Source organism: Poecilia latipinna, unplaced genomic scaffold (assembly GCF_001443285.1).
Source record: "Poecilia latipinna isolate Pla-1442-1.1 unplaced genomic scaffold, P_latipinna-1.0 Scaffold217, whole genome shotgun sequence".
Lineage (NCBI taxonomy): Eukaryota > Metazoa > Chordata > Actinopteri > Cyprinodontiformes > Poeciliidae > Poecilia > Poecilia latipinna.
In genome coordinates, this window is record NW_015112833.1 from 287,068 (window position 1) to 303,639 (window position 16,572).

Genomic DNA, 16,572 nt, shown 5'->3' on the forward strand with positions numbered 1-16,572 from the left:
TAATCAGACCAGTGTTCAGGGACCAGCAGCTGGAAGAGCTGACCTTTACAGCCAAATAATGCTGCCTTTGAAGAAGACAGCAGTCATAAAGTTCATAATCCCTCAGTCAAATTAGCTGCCAAATGATACCATGAACATGATCAGTTTTGATGGGGATGATCTAAAATATCTTTTCCAGACTGTCTTCACACTAAACCAGTCCCGTTTGTTTTACAGCTCTTCATTATCGCCGCTCTTTTATCCAGAGCTGTTTTCCCTAATGTCTTCGAGCATAATTGGGGGGAAAAAATATTGCTTCTTGCTGTTTTGCTCCTACAAAGTAACACTGTGACTCTAACAAGCTAATAAAAGGAAGCGGCGACTGCTTTCCGCCGTTTCTAAACCCATTATGGTGTATGCTTTGCAAGACAGAAGAGCCCATCGTACTGCTGAGATTTTGTTGTCCATCCTTCTCCTCATCTCTGAACCAGGTGCTAACAGCAAGATTGCATTTCGCACCATCTGTGGTACTCTAGCCTCGTAGCCTAAGTAGTACTTTAAAAATAATAACAATACATCCCTTCAGTTTCCACACTATGACTTTCTAAACAGGCGAATTAATGTAAAGGATCTAAATTCTTGTCCATACTCCCCCAAAAAAACAAACAAAAAACACAGTTCTTTCTGTCTAGTCTACCCAGTGCTACATAAAAAAAAACAAAAAACATCATACCACTTCAAAATTTTAACCAATCACACAAAAGCTTTAGGACGCCACACGTGAAGAACGTTCTGCTCAGAATATGTCAAGAACAAGCAGCAAGGATTCCTACAGGAGCTTCCAGAGCAGAATGATGTCGCTGTATTGTTGCATCCTTAGGAGAAGGAACCAATTTCTTTCTTCTTGCAATGAAGGTAGTAGGGAGAAAACACACCTCCTTCCAGAACTTTCTCTGATATCTTATTAAAGGTGCAAATAAAATAATGAGATCAGGGTAATTTAGTTTAGTGAAATGACAAGGCTTTGACTTGGTCTTAAGGAAAGGTAAGCTAGGAGACTTTTTTTTGTTGTTGTGATCTGGGACTACATAGAAAATTAAATTAGCTCGAAACTACAAGACAGTTATGGTTTCCTCCCAGTATAATGAAAAAAAAAAAAAGAAACACTGACAGGAACAAATGTTGCATTACTGAAATACAAAAGTTTACTCTGCTTCTGCCAGAGCTAGAGAAACTGATGAGTCACAGCTGAGCAGGTGGTTTTAATCAACCCACAGGCTGAGATGATGTAAAACTCACATGGGAACTTGGGGAAAAAAAGGGGGAAAGAGCACCAAACTACAGTTTCTTTAGAAATTTTGGACTTTTCAATCTGCTTACTTAGCATTCTATCCCACTGATGACACATTTCTTTGTTTTCCATCAAGCTCACAGGGATATGTCTTCTTCCTACTAAAAACTATTTATAAAAATAACTTTCCAGAACTTCACCTTAAGAAATGCAAACAAACCCTTTGATGGTCTGTTTATGCGTCAAGGTTACTGCAGTTTATTATTTTTCTTCTTGAAGATTTTCCACCAATAAACGTTTGTTTTGCACTTGAATTGTGCAGGGCAAATCCAAGATTACACATGGAGAAATTATTAAATGATTCATCTTGGTCTCTTATTTTTACATCACAAAAGCCTGGCATTTGAAAAAAAGGGTTTGTAGTCGTTTAAGAGCGACTTTTTATCATTACCTCTTAGTAAGAGATTAAAGGCTCACAGTAAAAGTTAACAGACTCACATTTCATTGGAAGATTCTTCTCTCTTTTCCCTCCTAATTGGCCAACAGTAACTTGGGGCTCGTGTCGGCACAAACAACTTATCAGAACTGCAAGCTTGAAATTTTCTAGTGTGGACTTACTCCACATAACACACAATGTAAAAACCTCCCACTCCTAGGTCAATAGCTCACTTTATTATCTAGTGTCTGAAATATTTATGCTGCAGAAAGTTTGTCCCAGTAAAGGGCTAATGGCCTGTGCTCCCCCTGTCTTCGTCTTGTAATAATTTAAATAAGTATTAGGTAGTTAAAAATTAACTTTTGGTGAAGTTTATTACTTGGTCCCACCTAAACAAAAGTTTCATTCCAGATATTATTTTTTTCCCAGAGGTTGTACCTCAGAGTAAATGCTGAATCATCTGCATGCAGAGCCATTCCCTCTGGGTTTGCTCTCTTTGAGTTACTGCCCCCAAGTTTCTCTTTTCGTTGTCAGAAGATCGGATCATGTCAGCTTTGTTTCTCGCCTCTGCTAGATGTTTACTGATGTCGCCGACATTTTCTTAGAGCACGCTTGGAAGAAGAAAAAAAAATCTACTTGTGATGCTCTCAGTGTGCCTGTGAGAGAATGATCACTGCTTATGCAGATGTTCACTTCTAGGCGTAATTGCACATTCAGTGGCTGAGAAAAATCTCGACATAATGCACGTATTCCATGCGATGTGAGCCGGTCCGTACAAATCTGCTCTTCACCCGAGGTTGAATTTTTGACCCTCTGCACAAGTCAGTGGGTGCACTTCTTCATTTTTCTGTAGACTGTCTCTTTGTGTTTAAGCTGTGATATCTTTACTGCAGGTGAAGGAAGCCAAGGTGACAGAGGCCAAAATCAATGAGGCTCGGGATCACTACCGGCCAGCAGCGGCACGGGCTTCCTTATTGTACTTCATAATGAACGATCTCAATAAAATTCACCCCATGTACCAGTTCTCACTCAAGGTAGCCTCTCTATTGACCCACTATGTTTCCTACCCACCTCAAGGGCTCCCAGAGAGGCCCGTCTTTACACTCCCTGCTTCTCTTCTCTCTTCCTCCTGCTTCCATTTGCTCATCATGTTTTATGCTCTTTGGCCTGCTTTTATTGTGTTTGTGGCTCCCTAATGTGGTTATGTAGAGCGTAATGTCTCTCATATTGTCAGCCAGCGAGCCTGAGAGAAGGCAGCCTGAGATATGGTTTGCAATCACTCCCAACTCTTCAGGTAGCTGCCTCCGCACAACTTATTTCCCAGCGTAATCAAATGAAAACACATTCAGTTTTTATACCTTTGACCTTACATGAAATAATGCACGTTATAAGATTTTTTATTTTATTTTATTTTTTTTATGTACACGGGTTTAAAGAAAAGTAGGAATCTGATGAACTGAAATTGTACCACATTTAAGGGAGTTCAGAATAAGGCCAATCATTTCACAGTACATCAGCATGTTTGTTTGCTTTTCTTTGACGAGTGAGTAAATAGTGCAATTCATGGCAGAAATAAGGAATTACTGCTCTTGGAGAATAATCTTCTTGTAGCAAAAAGAAGATAAAACAGAAAACAACTATAACTACTAGTTAAAAAGTTTTGCTTCTTAATACGTACTATTAAAAATGTACTTTTTTTTAGCTTTATATCATTTTATTATGTCATTCCATCATCAAAAACATACCTGGAGTGTTGCTTTCACTCACTCATGCACGTTTGAGGAATCCTTGGCAGCCATTTGGTTGTGCTTTAACACCTGTTTATGCAAAGCTTCGCCCATTTCCGTAAAGCTCTGCCTTGGAGCTTCAGTCCCCAACATACCATCTGCACCCACATGCTAAAGAGGGAATGTTGTAAAAGGTAGGAGCTTCTTAAAGAGACAGATTCAGCTCTGATGCAAAAATGAAATCTCTTTGAAGTCATGTTTGATATATACATTTTCAAAATACAAGGTAACATAGTTACTTGTCAGAAACACACATAGTTCAGTTCATATTGTGGATACATCACTCAATCATTCAATCAGTGCATAGCTCCTTCTCTATGCACTGATGGAGAAGGAGCTATCATTGTATAGTCCTGATAGCTATGCACTGTAAACCTTCTGTGATGGATGTGATGATGGTTTTAGTTTAGCTTTTTATTGTTTATATTCAGGTACCTTCCTGTGACGGTTCACAAAAACCTAATCATCTGCATTTCGTGTTCAAGTTTAGCCCTCTTTTTTCTTACTGTGCTTCGTGCATTACATTAGAAACAAGTAACGAAGTAACATCCAGGAAATCCTAGTTTGCATCACCCTGCCCGTTTTTAGTTCCTCCATTTGGGCAAAATCCCCTTGAGCAGCAGCGACTCTGAACTCGTCTTCCATCATGTACTTCTTGTGGCTCTCGGCTGTTGACTTTCACCTGCTGCTATGCCTGAGGATGGTGCAGATGACGAGAGGCATGGGTGCAGGCTATTCAATGAATCTTTCAGCTGAAATATGCAGCCATTGAAAAGCAGTGGAATGCATCTGTTCTGTCCCATCGCATGTTAAGCAAGTCAGATTAGGATTACACCTAAAATTGAGTTCCACAAAGTGCTGGACATCCCTAAGGGGGTAAAGTTTTAAGGTATTTCTTACTAACCCTAAATAAAATACTTTGATTTATGACTTGACTGAGCATCCTTCAAAAGTGATGGTCATATGTTTCATTTGTATTTATAGAATTGTCAGCTGCATTGTTTATTTTTTCTACACAGCGACTCATTTAACAAAGTTCATGAAAAATTTAATAAAACCCTTCTGAAGGCCTGTTTTGTGCTGGAAGTCCTCTTACAGAGATGTCTCTTTTTGTTGTGTCTCTTTAGTGGTTTTACAAGAACACCGATGCCGATTTGTAGCCCTCTTGAGGACAAAATTACCACCATAAAACGAATCCTTCCACACTCATTAAACTGCATACAAACATTTTAATTTCTCCCCTTTAAACAAGATGTAAGCCAACTCTGAAACAGCTTTTCAAACTGTTTCAGCGTCTTTCTGATGTAAAACTGACTGTGTTCTCCCTGCTCCTGTGCGTTTCCAGGCGTTCGGTGTGGTCTTCCAGAAAGCGGTTCTGAAGGCCGACCCGGATGAGACTCTCAGGCAGCGGGTGTCCAATCTAATTGACAGCATCACCTTCTCAGCGTTCCAGTACACCACTAGAGGCCTGTTTGAGTGTGACAAGCTCACGTACACAGCTCAGCTCGTCTTCCAGGTAGGAAGGGGAGCTGCTTTCATCTTCTGTTTCAAAACCACGCGTGCCGTACAATCAGCGGCTCTCGAGACTGTGAGCCTTGTCTGAATCTAATCAAGCAGAAAGAAGCTGCGGTTTGTGTGGGAAATCCAACATTGGCCTCCTGTTTGTTGTGTCCCCAGATACTCCTGATGAATAATGAAATAAGCCCCACAGAGCTGGACTTCCTGCTGAGATATCCTGTCCAACCAGGTGTAACTTCACCAGTGGATTTCCTATCGAGCCACTCCTGGGGAGGGATCAAGGTACGGAAAAAGGGATGAAAAAGCTACCCCATTAAAACTTTTTCACAACAGAGTCAAAGTTATGTTTTGAAATGCAAAGTGGCACCATCAAATATTTTGTTTTGTCAGTTCATGAGCAAAGGATAAAAGGAAATACCACAACTTAAATGAGTTTGTGGGTGGATGCATGTGTTGCATTTTATGCATTTTGTTAAAACGAGAAACTATGAAAAAAAGCTCCATGTGTAACTCATGGATGGCTCTCCCGAAATGAGTCACTACTTAAAGAACCGTCTTTGAGTTTGCTTGTGACCTCCTGCATGAGTTGTCTTGTGTAGTTTTTAGTAGGCCAGACACTCCTTGGAAACTTCGCTCCTGATCTATGTTTTCTTCCATTTGCGGATAATGACTCCAACTGTGGTTCACTGAAGTCCCAAAGTGCTGATTCTAATGGTCTGGCAGTAATCAGGTCAGGATGTGACAAGTGAAATTGAACTCAGCTTTTAGGATTAATCACCGTTAATTTTCCTCTCCATGGGCTGCCACCTCATCGTGGTGGAGTTGAGAGTCCCAATGATCCTAGGAACTAGGTTGTCGGGGGCCTTATGCCCATGGTAGTTTCATACACAAGACACACAGGCCCTTAGTGAGAGAGCAGACAGACTGCAGTCTAAAGACTTCTCCTGATGAAGAACAGAAATGGAAACTGTCCTCTCTTCCTATGCACTCATCAGTTATGGGAGGTGGCAACGGGGTTGGGTGCTATGTGGAATGGGCGGTGGTCAGAGGACCGCCCATTGGCCACAGGAGCTGGCTCTTACGATGTTAAATGTCACCTCAAGGTCTTGTTCACAAATGAAGGAAAAACGTGGTGGGAGAAGTGTGGACTGGTGCTGCTTCTCATGTGAATGCTTTACCAATCCATCATGGTGAAGAAAGAGCTGACCGATTGTTCTGCGTTTCTATCCTCATCTATGGTCATGAGCTGTGGGTAGTGGTCAAAAGAAAGAGATTGCGGATGCAAGCAGCCACAATGAGTTTCCTCTTCAGGGTGTCTGGGTTCTTCCTCCCTTGGCGATGGGGTGAAAAGTTTGGTCATCCAGTTCAGAGTTAAGCTGCTACTTCTCCACATTGGGAGGAGCCAGTCGAGGTGGCTCAGGCATCTGGATGCATGGACTTAGGCACCGGTGAGGTGTTCCGGTGCCTCCGGGATACCTCACGTTCCGAACATGTCCCTCCGGGAGGCAACCCAGAGGAAGACCCAAGGTTCTGTTGAGGTCCTAGGAAGGCCTTGGGATTCTCCTAAAGGAGCTGAAGTGGCTAGGGAGAGGGAAGTCTGGGCTTCTTTACCCTGAAACCTGACCTCAGACTAATTGAAAGATTGTGAACGACTGGAAGGAATTTTTGATTTTGCAAAGGAAGAAATTTCATTTTTCCAAATAGTTTGATTTAGATGGCTTTTTTTTCTCACGTTACTTGAAAACTAAAATATAGAATACTGTATAAATCCAAACACTTTTTCCCTGCACAGTATCTGAAATTACCCTCAACATCTTTTGACTTACAGTTTGTGGAATTGCTTCATGTGATGCAATCTGTATGCTCTTCCAGCAACAACTCTCCGAGAACAGACGGCTCATAAAGACGCCTGCAGATTTATAACATATACCCCAGTTTCACCTGGATCTCTCTCCTCATAGCATGTGATGCCGTATAGAGCTGCTCTACCATGTGACGCCAAAGCATCATAACGGCGAACAAAGCAGTTACGGCTTCTCCTGAAGAAAAATCCGTCTTCCTACCCACCGTTTCCTTCTCTTGTCAAATCAGTTTAGCAGCAAACCGAAGCCTAACAGCAGTAAGTCTGTCTGTTCGCTTCTTCTGTTCATAAATGTTTCAGCCCGTTCCGCCTACAATATTAACTTAACCTAAACCCCTTCGTGGGTTCTGAGAGAGCCCATCCTCGCTGCACTCGGCGCACTGCAGATGTTTAAGGTCCCAGCTAATCAAATTCTGTCACTTGATTTTCTTATCGCAGCGGGAAACATAATCAGTCGGAAAGCTTTAAAGGACGATAAGATCCTCTGATTGCTCGGCTCTCTTGACGGTATTACCAGAGGAGGAATCCCTCGGGACTGAGTGCGTTCTTTCTGAGCAGGACTAAGAGGTTGCCACCCACCTGGGATAATTAAACAAATGAAGTCAGAGTGAAGAACTGTTTGCTGAGAGCCACCTTGTCTCATCTCCCTTCACCTCACCAACTCTGACGGTGTGGAGTTCTTTTATTTCTTGACACCTTGTCTTCTTTGCACATTGGGGGTGTGTGGGGATGATTTCAGTAGCCTCCTGGTAGTTTATGCAGTGTGAAACATGGCATACACTCTTGCAGTGTGTGTGTGTGTGTGTGTGCTTGTCATAAAGTGACTACCTGCTCAAGGCAGCACTGTGACACTGCTGTTTCCCACAGATGAGATAAGATGTCTGTCAGCTTGGGGCTCACAATGGAACCCCACTGTTTGTGCTGTGGATGCATATTTAGACTTCCTTTACCCCCATGCTGTTACAAAAGCGACTGTGTTTACTCAGCGTTTTCTTTTGAATAAATGTTATTTAAATAAGCACGAGAGAAAGATAAGCAATCAGGGTTTTTTTTTCCTCCCCCTCTCTTTCAATTTTTGCAAACAAAGTTGGTGCTTTTGCTGAGAAATCTTTCCAAAGTGGTCAAAAACTTTCATGTTGATGAGCAGAACTTTTGCGATTTAAATCCTGTTTTCTTTTCTCTCTCTCAAATACGACAGTCCCTGTGCTCCATGGATGAGTTCAAGCACCTGGACAGAGACATCCAGGGTTCACCCAAACGCTGGAAGAAGTTTGTCGAGTCCGAGTGTCCGGAGAAAGAGAAATTCCCGCAGGACTGGAAGAGCAAAACCTCTCTCCAGAGGCTTTGCATGATGAGGACCCTGAGGCCCGACCGCATGACGTACGCCGTCAGGTGAGCAGTGGGATCATTGTTTGACCTTTGTTCTCTGGTCTGTGAAGGATCTCTCTGACCTGTTGTTGAAAGGGAAAAGGTTAAAGATTAAACATTTGGCTTTTGTGAGGAGCTATCAGGGTGCACGTTTTCATTTCTTCTAGTTCGTAGTAATTGCAGCTTCAAGCTACTTGGTACCCTAAACTGTTTTATTTCCCACATGCATACGATTTTCTTGAACAAGAAACCCTTTTCTTAGAATTATAATTCATCATTATTCTATTTATGCAATTAAAAGGCTCAGTCAGTCATCATCTCATCAAAGTAAAAGTCTTATTTGAGGACTTTTAATAAATCATTTGTACCTTACACAGGGTTAAATCATCACAGAACATGAACTTATATTTATACGAAAAGGTAGAGAAGAAAAGTTCTTGAATCTTTAATTTGACATGGTCTTTACTAAACAGGGTGATTAATGCATTTTTGATGTTTTTGAAAGCATATATACTTAGAACAATGTAAAAATCCAAATAACTCAATGAAGATCTCAGATGAATTAAAAAAATGTAATTTTTAGAAGTAGAGCAAATATTTGGAATAATTTAATAATGATCCAGAATAATGATGAAAAGTTCTTCAAATTCAACTTAAACATCTTGTTTCAACAAATAACTAATCTCGAATAACAAAAACAATTTTTTTAAATATTAAAGCCAAATAATATTATCTGTCTGGAATTGCATGAAAACACTCAACCATACAACCTGTTTGGTAGTTTGTATGCTAAAATTTACAAATTTAACCAAATTTTTGTCGATTGGTGAAACATAATGTGATATCATGGCATGATCCTGCCTTGAGCTAGTGGTTCAGGCTGGTTTCATGAACAGTCCTGTGATCCACTTTCCACCACAGTGACCAGATCGAAGTACATTAGACATTTGGGATTTGGTGCAACAGGAGATTTGAATCAAATCTGCAGAAACTATGTGGTACAGCTTTAAGTGGAAACTAACCATGAGAAATGTTTCCAACACCTTTTCTAATGCTTGCTTTAAGAATTAAGGCAGTTGTTAAGTCAATGGTTTATCCAAACCGACATTGCTAGATAAATAAAGTGGTTTGTGTTTGAGCATATATGTATAATTTTGACCATGTATGGGTAAAAGAAAACCTTACATTAATTCAAGCTTAACACAGCAGTTATTGTCTTTAAAACTCAGTGGTTTGTTTTCTGAACAACCATTCTGTAAATTTTTATATATATATATATATATATATATATATATATATATATATATATATATATATATATATATATATATATATATATATATATATATATATTTCTTTGTGTTTGTCCAAAGCCCGTGAATTTCAGAAGCACTTCATGTTAAATGTCAAAAGTCTGTTTTAAGCCTGCACTTTGTTCTCCTCCCTTTCCAACTGCGCAGTTTCTTCTGTTATTCAGAACCTTTCACAACAGGTCAAGAGATGTCAAGTCTCAAGCCAGAGCAAAATAAAATCTAACTGTGTTGCATTTGGTTTTTTGCTTACAATTTCTGCTATTTTGGTCTTCAGAGTATTGTGAAATATTCCAGAATTACATTAATATTTTTAATAATTAACATACATCCAGCTAATGTGTTGTCACTGTTTTAAATAAATTCCTTAAAAGGTCAAGCATGAGTACTCACTCTTTACATTCCATGACGGAGCCGTCCTTGGTTCAAATCCAAAACTTGGAACCTTTGCTGAACATCTTTCTCCTTTTGTCTGTGTTTTCTGTTCACTGTTGACAAAGTTCACTACCATCACAAAATGTTAAATAAATATGGGAATACCTGGATTAACCAAGATAGTTGCAGTAATGCTCTGTAAAAATTCAGATAGCATATATAATGTTTAGCTTTTAGGTAGGATCTGTATCATGCTCTTATCATTCATTTACAAGTGAAACAAAACCAAGCTCACCAGAACACTCGCTTCCAACTATCAAATCTAAAAACTGCACCAAGGTGCAAACTCCTAATCTATTTAAAGCATTCCCATTCTTATCAGCAAACTGTGTTTGAGACATAAAGCATTTCTCTTGATTTGCTGATTTTAAACAGCTGTCTCTGCACTATAAGAGGATTCAGATTCTTCAAGGTCTGCACTTTGTCGGTCAAAGATGAAACAAAACAAGCTGAAAAGAACTAAGCCTTGTCCCCTCCTGCAGAGACTTTGTAGAGGAGAAACTGGGAGGCGAGTACGTGATGGGCAGATCACTGGACTTCGCCGTCTCCTTTGAAGAGTCCAGTCCAGCTACTCCCATGTTCTTCATCCTGTCTCCTGGAGTGGATCCTTTGAAGGACGTAGAGAAACATGGTAATACCACTGCTTGATGTAAGCCTTAAAATTTCACTCTAAAGTTCAGCACAAACTAGCATGTGACCAATTTATCGTTTCGTATTTTATAAAGGAGCTGGAGCTGAGGCATATGGAGCTTTGAAAAAGTGTTTATGTCCCTTGAAGTTTTTTAGATTCTGTCACACTAAAGCTTTGCTTGACGTAATTAATATCACAAAACAATTATTTGAAAATACCGGATTGAAAACGAACGATTTTCAAATTTTGCCCCTCCCCTCTCTTGCAGAAGACTCACCTGACCAATCAGAACTAAGAATCAAAGCAATGATTCTGAGGGCGGCTTAAAAACTCTAACAACATGACAGGCATGTCCAGAGATTAGCTTTTTTAGTTCAAACAAACAGGAAAAGTCAAAGCTTTCAGAGTTGAACCAGTGCAAGGATCTTAGTAAATAGCGGCTGTCATGGCTAATAATAAAATATGTGGACCCCCAAGCTGCACCCAAATGTAGCATTTCCAGAAACAGAAATTGAAGAACTGCTGCTGAACACAGTTTCACAGAGCAGATCTTTGCTTACACTGTAAAAAAAACAACCTTTTCATGAACCTGATCCCTGTTTACACTGAAAGACCATCTGCTTTCCAATAAACCCCACAGCTGAGTCCACGGTGTATACTTCCATAAAGGATATTCATACTTCTACTAAATGTTTCTTGTTCTGTTTTGCTATGCAGAAAAAACACTTTAAAATTTTTTTTTACATTTCTTTTTCCTGACTAGGTGCTAAAATGACTACTACTTAATGGTTTAGTACCAATTATTATAAACGCAGTAACAAGGTGACTTTATCACCTTTGTTACAAAGAGCCCTAAGCCTTTAAAAAAAACTGCCATGCTATCAAATAGCAAGTATCGAACAGTTTTCTAAATATTGGTACAAAGGGGATCTGCTATGCAATATTCATATCTTGCATGATTTTGTACTTCCATTTGTGCATTCATTACTTCTAAAAACAGGCGAAAAACACAATCCATAATTTTTTTTTTTGGTAATAAGTTGAAATTTTTTTAGTGTCTGGAAAATGAGCCGTTTCAAAAACCTCTTGTTTAAGTCACGCAGTGTGACTTAATCCCGGCAAACCAAGCTGAGCTCCAGAACGTTTGGTCAGATGGTTTTAACGCTGAATGCGCTGTACAATGGCTGCTGGAAACTGCAAGTGTAGGGAGATGAAGTTAAGTGCAGGGGAGACAATCTGAAGAGTCATCCTTCAGGAAGGTTCAATCTCTAGATTCCAGATGGTATTTTCCGAAAAAAATATTTAGTAAAACAATTCATAATTTTTCCACAACTTGCTAACTGTCTACTTCTTTCTATGAATTCCATTGAAACACATTGAAATTTTTGATTGAGAGAAAACGTGGCACAGTTCGACTGGAGTGAGTACTGTTCTGGGGAAATCTAGTCTCACTTGTAGTTTTCTGTGATTACAACATCAAAGGTGTATCAGACAGAACAGCAGTCTGTGCTGTGATGCCAGCCGTCCCTACCACTGCACAGCAGTATCTGGGTAGATTAAGCGGATTATGCTAAAGGTCATAAATATATGAGGCGACATCACTGGTGTATTAGGGGCAGCGGAAAGTAAATGTCACCGGTTTGAGTTATTTTACATTCCTGTTTGAATACTGGGTATCCCAACCCACACGACGCCCTGGTTCTGTTTCTTTGACCAAAAAGAAAAAGGAAAAAAAAAATCTAAAAATGGGAGCTTTTCCACTGACCTGGAAAAGGAGGACTCTCACTGCCTGATATCTTTTTAATCTGCTGCCAAACTATTCCGTCTGTGGGTATTTAGAGTTGGCTCCATGAAATATTCAGGCAGCAGAGATTGTTTCAGCTAACCGTAGCAAAGCAATATCCACAGTGTGTCGGCGCAACCCGGTCCCCCGTGCAAATTCACGAGTCAGTCCTTTGCATTAATGCGCTCCATCATCATGCGTCATATTGCTTGTGTGTTACATTCTGTTTCTATAGCTTATGTACTCTTTTGATTGATTTAATAATGGCGGTTAGATGCCTTTATTACCTGGAGAGAACTGTTATTGGTGAGATTTTTATTGGCGCCTCTCTCTCTCTCTCTTTCTCACGGAGAGAAGCCTGAGTACCGTGTGAAATGCAACAGTCTCTCCTAATGTGATAAGGGGGAGCAATGCTTCTGAAACTCCCCAAAAGAAGCGTCGTTATTGATTATCAACAGTTTTGTTTTTCAGCAGTCAGTAAAATCAAAGGCAAAAGTAACCAGTTTCTGCTGCAGAAAACGCTGATGAGCTGGTTCTCCCTGAAAAAAAAAAGGGGGGATTTTTTTTTTTTTTTTATCATGTGAAAATTGGGTTTCGTCATCTGTATTAGGATCTAATTAGATTTTTATTAGATAGGTGATGTGATTTTGAATGCTCTGCAGGGGACTAATGGCAGTCTGAAAAAGACTGAAACTTCACTTAGTTTTAAATTGAGAACAAGAACCCGAAAAAATGTCTGAATGCACTTAGTTTTAAAAGGTGGAAACTTTACCGATATATCATATAACTGGATTTTAACACTTAAAGTGATATTTATTTCAAGGGGGGTTTCTGTGAAGAGGCTATTAGTAAGTAATTATCTTACCTGCATTCTTCATTTTCTCTAAATATATATTGTTTTGTTTTGTTTTTCCACAGGCTGAAGTTAATGGCTTTTCATATTGGCATAGAAGGCAAATTTGACCATATTAATATGATATCATACCATATCATAAACTTTAAACCACAGTTAGATTTGCAATAGATAGTTATTTATAGTACATGTTTTAATACAACAAAAAATATACAAAAATATACATATACCTTCAAATTTGTGGTTGTCAATAAATGCAGAGGCCTTTTACAGTTTTAACATTTTAGTCTGAAGTTTTACTGGACTTTGATTGGGGCGATGCATTTTACTTTTTAGTGCTGTGCTTGGAATTATTGTCATGTTGCAAGACCAAATTTTCACCAGTGTTCAGGTTTTTAACAGATGGGCCTTACATTTGACTCTAGGACACTTTGGACTCGTGAACTGCATGGTGTCCAGATCCCAAAGCTTTAAATCAAGCCCCGATCAGCAGGCCTTCCCCACTGCATCTGACAGCTGAATACTGTCAGGCAGAGAGAAACACGGTCAGGGAAATCTGGAATTAACAATAAACCGCCCCAAAAAAATCCACCTCCGTTGGCCCCATTGTGCACGCCAGAAGTCTTGTATTGTCTACAGACAGAAAAATGTTTGCTGGGGTCCACAGATGGTAATAAAATAACTTACCAGAAGTAGTAAGGATGTTATTCTATAGGTGTTCTGTATTGTTTGCATAATGCTATCTCTGTGATGCACCTTCTAGCCATAATTCTTAGAGAAGCTTAGCACTAGTCAATGTTAATCAATTATGTTTAACTTGGTTTTTGTGTGTAAATCATATTAAATGTGTCTGTTATCCTCTAGGGAAGAAGATGGGCTACACATTTGACAACAACAACTTCCACAATGTGTCTTTGGGTCAAGGCCAAGAGGTTATAGCTGAACAAGCCCTGGATCTGGCCGCTAGGGAAGGCCATTGGGTCATCTTGCAGGTAAAGCAAACGCTCACATATTTCACACGGCCGGGCTGGGAATCTAAGCACTAAATGATTCATCATGATGCTAGGCTTGTAGATGTCTAGGCTGCTGTGTCTGTTGGTTTCTGATCAGATAGATTTAAATGTCTGAATTAGATTTTTCAAGTATTTCGAGAAATATGCAGCCGAGCATCAATTAATCAGTGATGCATGATCAATTAAATTAAGCTCAGTAATTTTTGTTCTGATGATGAATATTCTTTGAAGGGCAATTTTCTTTGGAGACATCATAAACAACATTTGTTATGGTTTCGTGTGTTGTGCGGTTTTTATTTCCATTTTATTTATTGCTTTTGATTGTTTTTTTTTTGTTTTTTTTTGTGGATATTTTAAATATTTTCCATTTCCAATGTTGAGTTCCTTACAAAATTAAAATTTATTGCTCTTTGAGACGTTAAATTTGCATTTTTATGCCATTATCAATATATTTATTTAACATGGTCTCAAAACATTTAACGATAAACATTATTGTTTATCGCAACGATTACTGGGACAATTTATTATCCAGTAAAAGTTATTAGCGTGACAATTACAGGGAAAAAAGAAAAAAAAAAAAAAACTAAGAAGTTAATTGATTCCAGTTATCAAACTGTGCAGTAAGCTCAGTTTATCATTCAGATTGGTTGAAAAGGTTCCTATCTAAGGAAACCCAGCAGATTTCATCTGATCGTGTCATCGACTTTACAGCAGTCTCTCATACCGAGCATGCATATAGTGACAGTGAAGAAAAAAAAAACTCCCCTGTAACAAGAAGAAACCTCCAGCAGAACCAGAACCTGGCTCAGTACAAGCAGCCGGATGCCTCAACCAAACAGAGGTCTGAAAAGACAGAACAGAATGCACAAAAGGAAACAGACGAACTCATGTAGGAATATGTTTTATGGTCATGAAAGTGAAAGGTTAACAGCAGGAAAGGGAGAACAATTAGTTGATTACATTTTCTCGGCCAATGTTTTTCCGAAAGAGAACACCAGATCAGGCGCAGCTTCTATGTAGAGAAAAACGGTTCTTGCATGCTCATCTGGATGTCTGTTTCCCTCTACGGTTTGTCTGCATAGAAAATTTTTCCTTGGTGCATTTTTTCTCTAACTGAATGGGTCGTTGTATTATACAGTAGAATATCTGAAGCTGCTGTCTGTTCTTATCCGGAGGACAAGGCAGGCTTTTGCATTTTAAGTGAAAACCTTGGAGGAATTCCAATGGGACGTATTGACAGATATGAACTGCAGACCAGGCATGGTGGGACATCCTTTTCTTTTAATTCACACAGTTGGTAGAAACACACAGGGGAGAAAGAGAAAGAGAACCAGTGTTGGGATGACATTGCTGTCTTCTCGAAGACCCAGGATAGCAGACAAAAGTTGCGTAATTACCTTAGCATAAGAATGCCGATCGATGAGGATTAAGAAGTTCTCGTCCCCCTAGCAACAAACCTCCTACTCACTTTTTCATCGACTGTCTGTGGCTCTGCCTGCCAAGAGCCACCCCCATGACGGTGAGAAAAAAAGAAGAATAAAGAAAAAAGGACTGGGAGGAGTCGTGTTCACGCTGAATTTTACCAACAACATATTCTCCGTCTTACCTGCCGATTCCGCCATGTTGCTTTCCCTGTCTTGTAATATTTTATGCATCGACTTGCATCCTCTGCCTTTCCCACACTCTTCTGCTCTCATCGTCCGCATTTTCCTCTGCCGCTGCATCAGTGGAAAGCCAGGTCAATGGCAGGTTCCCCCTTACTCGACAGGTAATTATACGTCTGAACAGCAGCTTCTGCTCAGATGGAGCTAAGAGAGGGAAATGCAGAAACTTTGAAGCAGCCCATCAGAAAGGTGGTGGGGGCAGATTGAGAGGCAATCAATCGGGCAGATTGGAGCTGAACATCCCACATTGGCCACGCAGTCAGGATGGAGTGGCCTCGACTCGGCATCCTTTTTGCAAATTTACTATTAAAGCCTCCTGGCCATTTGAGGGAAAACGCCTCATGCCAGTGTCCTGTCGTCATTTCTTTTTCCTAGAGCCAGGTAGGTTCGAATGTATTTGGAAACAAAGATGTCTTGGAAATTCAAAATCACTCACTTATTTGAGGTTTTGATATAAAGTGGACCAATCTGTCTCTGCAACTGCCAGTCACCACAGCTGGCACTGCTGATTACTGCAGAAACTCTCCCATGTCGCCTCCTTAGGAACCTGCCACCAGCATCAGTCACAGTGACAAAAATAACCTTGAAAAAAAAAAAAAAAAAAAAAAAAAATTTAATATATTTTAAAATAAGTTTTGATGAA

The 16,572-nt window shown here is 39.7% G+C and overlaps 1 protein-coding gene across 5 annotated transcripts in view; it reads left to right on the forward strand.

The window, feature by feature from the left end:
- dnah9 (dynein, axonemal, heavy chain 9) overlaps positions 1-16,572 on the forward strand; it is a 189,931-nt gene that overhangs the window by 138,312 nt on the left and 35,047 nt on the right. For all 5 annotated transcript variants that reach the window (XM_015031765.1, XM_015031766.1, XM_015031767.1 and 2 more), the window contains 6 exons: positions 2,600-2,740; positions 4,839-5,009; positions 5,171-5,293; positions 8,071-8,264; positions 10,468-10,616; positions 14,117-14,244. In XM_015031765.1, the coding sequence (XP_014887251.1) occupies positions 2,600-2,740; positions 4,839-5,009; positions 5,171-5,293; positions 8,071-8,264; positions 10,468-10,616; positions 14,117-14,244 (906 nt within the window). The remainder of the gene's footprint in view (positions 1-2,599; positions 2,741-4,838; positions 5,010-5,170; positions 5,294-8,070; positions 8,265-10,467; positions 10,617-14,116; positions 14,245-16,572) is intronic.